This window comes from Anabrus simplex, chromosome 2 (assembly GCF_040414725.1).
Source record: "Anabrus simplex isolate iqAnaSimp1 chromosome 2, ASM4041472v1, whole genome shotgun sequence".
Classification (NCBI taxonomy): Eukaryota; Metazoa; Arthropoda; class Insecta; order Orthoptera; family Tettigoniidae; genus Anabrus; species Anabrus simplex.
In genome coordinates, this window is record NC_090266.1 from 858462134 (window position 1) to 858474510 (window position 12377).

General features: G+C 38.2%; 1 protein-coding gene across 1 annotated transcript in view; it reads right to left on the reverse strand.

Moving 5' to 3' along the window:
• Window positions 1-12377, reverse strand: part of Vps13D (vacuolar protein sorting 13D) — an 866734-nt gene that overhangs the window by 583728 nt on the left and 270629 nt on the right. Inside the window, 1 exon segment of the mRNA XM_068226303.1 lies at window positions 10522-10690. Coding sequence (XP_068082404.1) covers window positions 10522-10690 — 169 coding nt within the window.

A 12377-nucleotide genomic window follows, 5' to 3' on the forward strand; every position in this document is an offset into this window, starting at 1 on the left:
GGAGTACCAGAGCAAGATGGATAAACTTGATCAAGATAAGAAGGAGGAACCTAAAATGGAATAGAATTACAGAAGAAGAATGATGGAAGGAGCAAGGGAGTTGGAGAAGTATCATAAATGCTCCAATCTACAGTTGGATAAAGGGAAATGATAATGACGATGATAGTGATCTGGAGGACGGATGAGTGTGAGGTATAGGAACAGATGGATACTATAAGTGAAAGGATTGAACAATGGGGAATGAAGATCAGTGCAGAGAAGAGTAAAACAATGGTAATGACCAGAGGCAAGGAAAAAAAGAAAATGGAAGAATAAAAATTGGAGGCAAGGATCTCTAAGTAGTAGAGCAGTTTAAGTACTAAGGAAGTAAACTAAGGTGGAAATCAGCAGGAGAATACAAAAATAGGAAGTACTTGCTTCTACAGTGAAGGAAACCTGTGGAATAAAGGTATACCAATGAAGGCTAAAGAATTAATGTACAAAATATATCCGAATAACAATGTGTGAGGCACAGACTTGGCCTATAACAAAAAGAGTAGAAGCCACATCCAGGCTGCTGAAATGAAGTTTCTGAGGAAAATGGTTCAGAAGGCAAGAAGGGACAGAGTTAAAAATGAGGAATAATAATAATAATAATAATAATAATAATAATAATAATAATAATAATAATGATAATAATAATTTAAAAAATAAAAAAAGTGGAGAAGTTGAATGATAAGGTAGAGAGGAACAGGTTGAGATGGTTTGGATACAACAAATAGATGAACAATGGAAGAATGACAAAACCGACTTTGGAACTGCAGCTGGAGATGAAAAGAGTTGAAGAAGACTAAGAACAAGATGGATGCATTTAGTGAAGATCACCTTGAGCAAACGCAACATGGAATGGACCGTAACAGTGAATGAGAAATGGTGGAACAACCAAGAAAAGTGGAGTGGAACCACACTAACCCCAATATGGAATGAACTGGGCAATAGTAATTATTATTATATTATATTATGTTATATATTTTATTATTATCATCGTCATTATTATTCTACAATACTTAATTTAAAGTCATGTTACTTGCTTGTTTCCTTCCAACCCTTAAATCAAAATACAGATAATACACAATTCAAAGCCATCTTACTGTCCAACCAATGCTAAATTACAAAAAATTCTTATCATCTAACCATTAATCTAATAAATGGCATATGTACCATAAAGGCTTTCCACAAGACAATTTAGTACATACCTGCAATATGAATTTACATAGCAGATTAGTACAAAGCAACATACTCGTTCGCTGAACGGTTAGCGTACTGGCCTTCGGTTCAGAGGGTCCGGGTTCGATTCCCAGCCGGGTCGGGGATTTTAACCTTAATTGGTTAATTCCAATGGCATGGGGGCTGGGTGTATGTGTTGTCTTTATCATAATTTCATCCTCATCACAACGCGCAGGCCGCCTACGGGAGTCAAATAGAAAGACCTGCACCTGGCGAGCCGAACCCGTCCTGGGATATCCCGGCACTAAATGCCATACGACATTTCAGTACAAAGCAGACTCAGCATGAACTAACCCATTATTATGGTTTACAACAGTCATTCCAGCAACAGTTCACCTCCTAGTATCAAGCTGTAGAATGTTTGCCTCTTTTTTTTTTTTTTTTGCCCTGACACAGATAGGTCTTATGATGATGATGGGATAGGAAAGGGCTAGGAGTGGGAAAGAAATGACAATGCAAACTGATAGCTACATAGCTACATGACCCAAACCATGCAGCCAGTTGCTCTGTTGTGCTGGCTGCTGAAGCCTGTCACACTCCTTTGGGGTAATGATTAACAAATGATGGATGAAATGAAATGATACTGGAGAGTGTTGCTGGAATGAAATATGACAGGGAAAACCGGAGTACCCGGAGAAAAACCTGTCCTGCCCCCCGTTTTGTCCAGCGCAAATCTCACATGGAGTGACCGGGATTTGAACCATGGAACCCAGCGGTGAGAGGCCGGCGCACTGTCACCTGAGCCACGGAGGGTCTAAAATATAGAGGCCAATAAATTTACAAAATAAGAATGTCTGTATATGAAACCCAAAATGGAAATTTCTGGATGTATCTGTATTTAAACTATTCAAGGACTTCACACAAAATTTCTTCACAGACTGGATGGTACGCAGGAACAAAGCAAGCAAACAGGAAAGAAAGAAAAACAATTTCAATTGCAGGATGGAAAATCTGCTGAAAGAAAGCACTACACCAGGTAGCAACTAGGAAGAGAAATCCACCATTGCATTATGCAATTCATTGGGACCTACGGTTCTGGGGAGCATCTGCAATAAGGATGAGTCAGAGCATCCTTGGAATCCCTCCAGACTTAAATTCAAATGGAAATATTTGCAGGTACTCTAAATGTAAATTCTTTGCTAAAGGTTGGTAAACAAAGAGAATTAGAACTCCTCCTAAATAGAAATGAAATTCAGATCTTAGCAGTAAAACGAGACCAGTTTTTTTGGATGAGAATGTGACCACGACAAAAGATTACAGAGTCTAAGGCTAAACTCCAATCAAAATTATGAAAGGAATACCACCTCCAGGTACAGCTTTTTACGTGTATAAAAAAATTAATGGACAATGTAATAGCATTCAAACCTACCTTTGAAAGATTATCTCACCTCACAATTAAATGCAAAAATAAATATTAAACTTTTGTTAATTGTCATGCACAAATAAATGAAGACACAACAGGAATCCAAATAAAGTAGAAGAATTTGTGAATCTCTTAGAAGACCAACTATCTAAAATTCCAAAATCAAATGTGGTGATACTACTGGGAGATATCAATGCCCATATTGGAATAGAAAGAATTTATAGATCAATATTAAGAGAATATCCAGCACATAAAAGAACAAATAAAAACTGAAGGAGCTTAGTGACTATCTGTAAAATCTTTCAACTGAAGTTAATATCGACTTCCTTCAAGAAACATCCAAGGAAAGCTAAAACATAGATATCCCCAAATTTGATGCTAGGTGAATTTCAACTGGACCATGCAACCACATCAAAAAAAAAAAAAAGAAGAAAGAAGAAGGAAATCATGAATGTCAAGGTAGTAAAAAGCAGAGAATTTGACTGTGACCATTACCCATCTAAAATTTAAACTCCAATTCTCACCCCACAGAAATCACAGGACGGAAAGAGTTAAGAAATAGAACATAGACAGCCTACAAATCACTCAAGAACCATCAGAAGTATTTCAGGAAGAATTAAAAGTAAATGAACATGAAAAGTGGAAAGATGTCTCTAAAATAACAAATGCAGCGCAGAAAACATTTGGGCTAGTTAAATGTTACAAACATTCTGTGATGAGGTGTTAAACTTTACTGAATATCCCTATCAGTATAAAGTATCCTTTTACATGCTGACATGACATGGAATGTCAAAAGGACTTTTTTCCGCCCTTCAAAAATGCAACAACCTCTGCTGGCTTTGAACCTGCTATCTTGGGATCGGATATGCGTTAACAGAAAGAACAAATCAATGGAAAAAGTGGAAATGCTGTAGAAGGATGGACCACTATGAACAATTCAAACAACAAAGGAAAGACACCTCAAGAATAATAAGGGGAGTTAAAAAAACCTTTCAAAATATTTCACAACTTAATGAACTGCAAGACAGTTTTTTTTTTTTTTTTTATACCACCCAAAACTTCTATCAGATTTTTAAGAGTAAATTAAAGGACTGTCACGCCTGCAGTATATGTTTTAAAGATGAAAATGGTAGAACTTGCCAAGACAATACTGACAACTATGAAAAGCTAGTAAAGCATTTTGATGAACTTTTAAACTGCCCTGAACCAAACCATAAGTTGGAATTCCTAAAATATAAAATATAGAAGATGACATGCCACCCACTGTTGAAGAAGTTAAAGAAATAATTGACAGTGTAAATAACAATAACAGCTGAACTTCTGAAATGGTCTGAACCAAAAATAATTGAAGAGCTACAGTTAATCCTTGAAGATACTTGGAAAAATTAGAAGATTCCAAAAAAGCTGGATGGACTCAGGATATCTTATTCATGAGTTAGAAGTAACAAACATAAAATTAGCGAGAATGATTGCTGGTACAGACAGGTGGGAACAATGGCAGGAGAGTACTCGGGATGAGGAGATAAAGGCTAAGTTAGGAATGAACTCGATGGATGAAGCTGTACGCATAAACCAACTTCGGTGGTGGGGTCAAATGATGCGAAGGGAGGAGGATAGGTTACCTAGGAGAATAATGGACTCAGTTATGGAGGGTAAGAGAAGTAGAGGGAGACCAAGATGATGGTTAGACTTAGTTTCTAACTATCTAAAGATAAGAGGTATAGAACTAAATGAGGCCACAGCACTAGTTGCAAATAGAGGATTGTGGTGACATGTAGTAAATTCACAGAGGCTTGCAGACTGAATGCTGAAAGGCATAATAGTCTATAATTATGATGTATGTATTTGAATTTCTTTGCTTTCTCTATTCGATCAGTATATGTTGAAAAACATTTTGAGCATAATTTTTGTAATAAATTTGGTTGTTTTTCTAGAGAGATTCTCAAACCTATTTTGTTGGCTATTTCTTCCAAGAGATCAATCTGATCCTGACAGCCTCTCTGTGGTCTGAAACCACACTGGTTTTCATCCAACTTCCTGTCAACCACTCATCGCACCCTCCCTTCCAAGATGCCAGTAAATACTTTGCCTGGTACACTAATCAACGAGATACCTCGATACTTGTTGCAATCCTTCCTGTTACCTTGCTCATAGATAGGTGCAATTACTGCATTTGTCCAATCTGAAGGTACCTTACCAACACTCCACGCTAATTTTACTACTCTATGAAGCCATTTCATCCCTGCCTTCCCACTATACTTCACCATTTCAGGTATAATTTCATCTATTCCTACTGCTTTATGACAATTGAGTTTATTTACCACCTTTTCCACTTCCTCAAGCGTAATTTCACCAACATAATTTTCCTCCTCCCCATGAGCTTGACTGTTCGCAACACCACCATGAAGATTTCCTTTTACATTGAGAAGATTTTCAAAATATTCCCTCCACCTGTCCAGTGATTCCCTAGGATCTATTCTGAGTTCACCTGAATGACACAAAACACTGTTCATTTCCTTTTTCCCCTCCCTTCCTAAGATTCTTTACTATTGTCCAGAAAGGTTTCCCCTGCTGCGTGACCTAGCCTTTCCAGGTTATTACCAAAAGCTTCACACCACTTCTTTCTGGATTCACCGAATACTTGTTTCGCTCTGTTTATTTCATCTATGTACAATTCCCTGTCTGCATCAGTCCTTGTTTGAAGCCATTTCTGATAATCCTCCTTTTTACGTTTACAGGCTGCTCTCACTTCATCATTCCACCAAGATGTTTGCCTTTTCCCATCTTTAGACACAGTTGCTCCTAGGCATTCCCTTGCTGTTTCTACTACAGCATCCCTGTATGCCACCCATTCACTTTCTATATCCTGAACCTGCTTACTGTCTACTGTTTGAAACTTCTCACTAATCATATCCGTGTACTTCTGTCTAATTTCCTTGTCCTGGAGATTTTCTACCCTTATTCGTTTGCAGACAGATTTCACTTTCTCTATCCTAGGCCTAGAGATACTTAGTTCACTACAGATCAGATAGTGGTCTGTTTCATGAAAAAAATCCCCGAAAAACCTGTACATTCCTAACAGATTTCCTGAATTTGAAGTCGTTTAAGATATAGTCTATTATGGATCTGGTACCCCTAGCCTCCCATGTGCAACGGTGAACAGCCTTATGCTTGAAGAATATATTCGTAACTGCTAAACCCATACAAGCACAAAAGTCCAGCAAACGCTCCTCATTCCCATTACCTTCCATATCTTCCCCACATTTACCAATCACCCTTTCGTATCCTTCAGTTGTATTTCCAACTCTCGCATTGAAATCACCCATTGGCACTATTCTATCCTTGCTGTTAACCCTGACTATGATGTCACTCAATGGTTCATAAAACTTGTCAATTTCATCCTCATCTGCACCCTCACATGGTGAATACACTGAGACAATTCTAGTCCTAATTCCTCCAACTGCCAAATCTACCCACATCATTGGCTCGTTTACGTGCCTAACACAAACTATGTTGCATGTAATAGTATTCCTGATGAACAGCCCTACCCCAGGCTTTTCCCTTCCTTTTTTAACACCCGTCAAGTACACTTTATAATCTCCCAGCTCTTCCTCTCTATCTCCCCTTACTGGAATATCACTTACTCCTAGCACATCCAGATGCATCCTCTGTGCTGACTCAGCCAGTTCTACTTTCTTTCTTCCATAAGCCCCATTAATATTGATAGCTCCCCATCAAATTCCATTTCGTTCGCTAAGATGTTTCCAAGGAGTCCCTTGCCTGTCAAATGGGAGTGGGACTCCGTTACTCCCATAGGTCCGAGGTTTGCTCAAAATGTTCTGAGCTCGGTAAATTAATGAAGCAGGATGCTACCCTACTTGCACATAGTCCAAGTGAGGATCTCTCCTCTAACAGGTTAGGGACCACTGGTGGATTGTATAGCCCTAGCCGTCTGAGCACAAGGAAGGCCATGACTCAGAATTTGTCCGAGATGCCCACTCCCATTCCGTATCAACTGGTATCCCGACTCACAGGACCACTTACTAGGCCACTCAGCCGTTGCCCATAGTTCAAGAACTAAGACATGACTACAGTAGCCCACACCATGAACCACAGAAATTCAAATACCTGGGAGAAATAATTCAAGAAAATGGTTTAGAAAAATCTGCAGTAGAAGAAAGTTTACACAAGATGGAAAGAGCGTTTGGCATCACTAAGAAAATTTACAACAAGAAGTGCTTATCTAAAATTCTTAGAATAAGGCACTACAATACAGTGGTGAAACCAGAATGTATTTACGTAAGTAAATGTCTAGTTTCAAACTATAGTGTATATAAACTGGAAGTACGGTACTAGAAAGAAGAATCATGAGAAAAATCTTAGGTCCAATGAAAACAACAGAACAATGGAAATTCAGTAAGAAGGAAATATGCCAAACTTAGAAAATATAACAGAAAGAATACGATAAAGGAGATAACTATTTTTTGGACATATCTATAGAATGGACTATAATAGATTGACAAAACAGATATTCGAGTATCATTGGGAGAAAAAGTCAATGAGCTGGATACAAAACGTAAACAAAGATTTAGAAAAAAAATAAGAGAAGAGGAAACTATAGAAAGAGAGATTTTTAAAAAGATTTAAGAATGGAAGGATTTCAGGGAAGAATAGAAAGGAAAACCAGTACGAAGTGGTCTGTGGAGAGCAGAAAAAGCATAGCGCAATGATGAAGGAATACTAGAAAGAAAGGAAGAGGATACAACAAGGATGAGCTGAAATTGGCATGTAGTCCCTAGCAGGCCCCATCGTAAAGATCCTTACAAGGACCATGGCGTAAATGGATTCTGAAAACCTGGAACATAATTTCACCAAAAACAATTGTGAAGATATCTCAAGAAAGATATTTGATGCTCTGGACAGAAGTGAATATGGTACTGTTTTGGTCTATGGTGCACTTGGAGATCTCCAAAAGGGACATGTTTTGGAGAAGGGAAGTATTGACAGAGAACATTCAATTCCTGGCACTGTTTGTAAGTTCAGGATGATTTCATGATTCAAAAATGACAGGTAAACACAAATAAAACTTATTTTGATATGATCAATTGCTATGAATTGAAGGATGGCCAAGTACTAGGTGGCTGTTTGCCAAAACATGTCTGCGCAAAAGCTCATAAACGATGTGCTTTCTGAGGTCGAAATGGACTCCTTGACTAAGGGCGTTACAATTATCAACTGCGCAAGGCATACTGAGTGACGCTCAAGACTGGCTGATTGTTGATCAGGAGCAAAGTGTTTCACACCACATGGTTTTTCTTATTACATCTGTCCAGAAGACACCAGTGGTACAATAGAATTCCAACAGGCAATGGAAAGTCCATGCACGAATCTCGAGAATGCAAGCCCTTCAGTGATTAAGCTAAGCTCTGCAAATATTTCGAATTTATTTTCTAAGTATGGGATGAGTAGGTAGTGAAACAATGCATATGAATCATTTAATTCATTATAATTATCTACCAGCCGGGTTGAGTGGCTCAGACAGTTGAGGCGCTGGCCTTCTGAACCCAGCTTGGCAGGTTCGATCCTGACTCAGTCTGGTGGTATTTGAAGGCACTCAAATACGTCAGTCTCATGTCAGTAGATTTACTGGTATTGTAAAAGAACTCCTGCGAGACAATATTCCGGCATTTTGACGTCTCTGTAAACCATAAAAGTAGTTGGTGGGCCGTAAAGCCAATAGCATTATTAATTATCTACAACTTTTTATATCAAGAACTTTTTTGCCAAGTTACTGCTCACGATTTTCTTTTTTCAGTGTGACAATTTTCAGAAATATTTCTCTATTTTTAATTTTCTCCTTAGAAATTAGAATTGTCTAGGTGTCATGTTTGTATTACTGTATTTCAGTAATTTTTCAATAAACCTCAAATAACACAAGAAATATTACATGATTAATTCACATACCTTCATGTATTCCTTCTTCAGATCTTTGTATAAAGCATGACATGTTTCCTGTATAAGTCGACTAAGAGTTTGTTTAGAAATTATTGTTGTGAACTCAAGATCCTTGTTGCTCTGCCTTGTCGCTAAAAATCTTAACGTTGCAATGAGTGCCTTGTGTGCAGTGATAGCTTTTGACTTGTTTTCTATTTAGGGGGTTACTAGTGTTAATAATTTACAGTAAGACTCCCTATGCATACGCAGATAATTATGCCAGGTGTCTGGTTTCTGTCATAACTCACATACAAATCGATATGAGAGAATCTTAGTCTCTTGAGTAACCATCTTCGAGACCACCGTGCGTGATGCGTAACTTTCGTTTTTCTAGATTCTCTCAGTTTAGTAGCACACAGAGAAATTATTGTTAACAATAGTATTTCATCCCTGGTGATCCTCCTAAGACTGAACAGAAGTTACAGCAGAAGGCTGAGCATTGTTGGTGTATGTTTTGCAGTCTTATCTGTCAGTCTTACTTGATCATAACAAAAGACCATACTGACAATAAAACGTTACGTGTAGATGGGCCTTTACAGATCTCTTCACATGGTTATGTACTTAGGGGTTGTAGTAAGGATGGAAAAGAGAGAGCATAGAAGTCACTGGTACGACCCCAACCGGGCGAGTTGGCCGTGCGCGTAGAGGCGCGCGGCTGTGAGCTTGCATCCGGGAGATAGTAGGTTCGAATCCCACTATCGGCAGCCCTGAAGATGGTTTTCCGTGGTTTCCCATTTTCACACCAGGCAAATGCTGGGGCTGTACCTTAATTAAGGCCACGGCCGCTTCCTTCCCACTCCCAGCCCTTCCCTGTCCCATCGTCGCCATAAGACCTATCTGTGTCGGCGCGACGTAAAGCCCCTAGCAAAAAAAAAAAAAAAACTGGTAGGACCCCAATTAGAGTGCGGTTCTCGTGTATGGGACCCTCACCAGGATTACTTGATATGAGAGCTGGGAAAGATCAAAAGGAAAGCAGCAGAATTTGTTCTGGGTGATTTCTGGCAAGAGTGTACTGTAACGAAATTGTTGCATACTTTAGGCTGGAAAGGCTTGGGAGTAGGGAGACGAGCTGCTTGACTAAGTGGTATGTTCCAAACGGTCAGTGGAGAGATGGCGTGAAATTACATTAGTAAACAAATAAGCTTGAGAGGTGTTTTTAAAGGTAGGAAAGATCACAAGGTGAAGACAAAGTTGGAATTTTGAAGGACAAATTGGAGCAAATATTAATTTATAAGAATAATAATTAGCTATTGGAATAATTTATAAAGGGAAACGTTTGATATAACTCTCAGTTCTTTACAATCATTTAAGAAAAGACTAAACAACTGATATAGGCATGATAATAAGCTTTTGGGCTTTTGCCATGTCAAGAAAACAAGGTGAATTTTTTTGTTTTGCTAATAATGTCTCTTATTATCAGTGGAATTTGCCACATGGGTGACAGCCCTAAATGCAGATCAATGATGATTGATTGGACTGACTGATATTAATTATTCAAAAAAGTGTACACTGCATTTTATATACATTTATAAAATAAACAAATCTTGTATGTAGAAACACATACAAGCATAAAGAGCTGTAAAATATCAAGTTACCAAGATCATCACTCATTTACTCATTCAGGACAAATATTTCAAGTTCCCTATGGGAGTACACATCTGTTATCATCAATATCATATTTTACAATACAGAAGAACCAAGTATCAAAGAGAACAGGTATTGCTCTAGTTCTTTTTAAATGTATAGCATAAGTTTTTATCACATTCATATCTCCACAAGTCACCTTCCATGAAATGCAATTTTACATTTATATATTTTGTTTTTCTTTAATATGTGACAACATGCCTGTTTGTTAGATTAACAAGCAAATAGACAAATAATAAATTTTTATCACTTACCTGGCATGCACTAATCCTATTGCCATCTCAGTGGCTGCTGAACGAATAGAACGAGCAAGGTTACTGAGGTACTGCTTGAACTCTGATGCACATGACTGTAGTTCCAATACCAACTGAGGAGAATGTGTGTACCACACTGATGCCATTCTAACCTTAACATCAGCGAAATCTGTTCAAAAACAAATTAATGATTTTTCAATACTATTGCTAAAAGAACCTAGGAGCAGGAACTCAAAATTAAAGGGAAAAACTGAAAAAGAATACTTCACCATTACAAATACCATACTACACATACAGATAAATTACAAATCAGTTTACACCATGTTAGGTTACTTCATAACTTGCCACATATTTCCCATTATTTCAATAGGACAAAGATAATGGAATTAAGCTTATTTATTGTTTATCTGAATGTCATTGCAATTAAAACACTACCCTTCAAACTCTAAGGTTATGGCTTATGACCCAACTAAGGTAAGGAATGGTATGTATAGTCCACTGAATCCCTTGCCAACATCAAAGCAAGTGGAAGGTCTTTCAAACAAGTTCATATACACCCTCCAACCTTGCAAGCCCACCATCTAAGTGATGTAAGTAGGCTTCTTCAAAACTTGCACTGTTGCCAAGTATCTTTACTCATCTGCAATGGCTTTCCTGTATCCTAATATCTGCAGCAGTATGCACATTTTAGTTCTCTTCAGTGTTTTTAGGTTTTTACGCAACTGTGTCTGAGTCAATAATGGAGTGTTTAGAAAACAAAAATGAAGAAAGTGAGCAATCAAGGGCTAGCTTAGCAATAACATGCTGCTAGAAATCCAGGCACATACAGTTAATGGCTTTTTGTGTGTTAAGGGACAAAAGCAAGTGTTCTGCAAAAACTCAAAGGCTCTTGGCTGGAAATCCAATGGGATTGCAACTACTACTACTACTAGTAGTAGTAGTAGTAGTAGGAGGAGGAGGAGGAGGAGGAGGAGGAGGAGGACCATTTTTGATGCTAACGGTCTTAATGTGCACTGGTGTACTATAATTATGTCCTGCACAGCTTCTTTAATGACTCAGCAGCCAACACCCAAATGCCACCAGACTCTGCTGGATTCGAACATAAGTTACTATATTTTTCCTTTATTACTACTCGTTTAACGTCGCACTAACTCATCAAGGATTTCTGGCATTAGAAGGATGGAAAAGTTCTAGGATTGGAAAGGTAGTGGCCGTGACCTTAAGGTACAGCCCTAGCATTTGCCTGGTGTGAAAGTGGGAACAATGGACAACCATCTTCAGGGCTGCCGACAGTGGAATTCGAACCCACTATCTCCCAAATGCAACCTCACAGCTGCGCGACCCTTACCGCATGGCCAACTCGCACGGTACTCTCTATCATAGGAATATAAATTAACAACGTGTCACTAAGGTCAGCTAGGATCTAAATACATTTAAGTGCACCACTTAATGTAATAGTATCTACACACTATACTTATTAGCACCTGAATGAATGGCTTCAGAACTAAATCAAATATTCCAAAGTTCCTCAGAAAATCATTAGCTGTTAGCTGTCTTTAAATCAAATTAAGAGGACTGTCCTGATTTATGATCAAAATCGTCAGTTCCTTATAAATACATTTGCTAGAGAAGAAAAATATTTTTGTAATATTTTTAATATAGACCTTCCAGTAGCTCCTCAAATATATCCGTTTGGCAGAAGCTGGCATTAGTATGCAACATTAGTATGGGCTCTTCATATGCCTTTTTAAGGCCAAATTTATCTTATGCCATAATGCAGGTCTGTCATCACCTAAGGAGGAACTATTGAGTCAACTGTCAAACTCACAACACTGACACAAACACATCAGACAAAA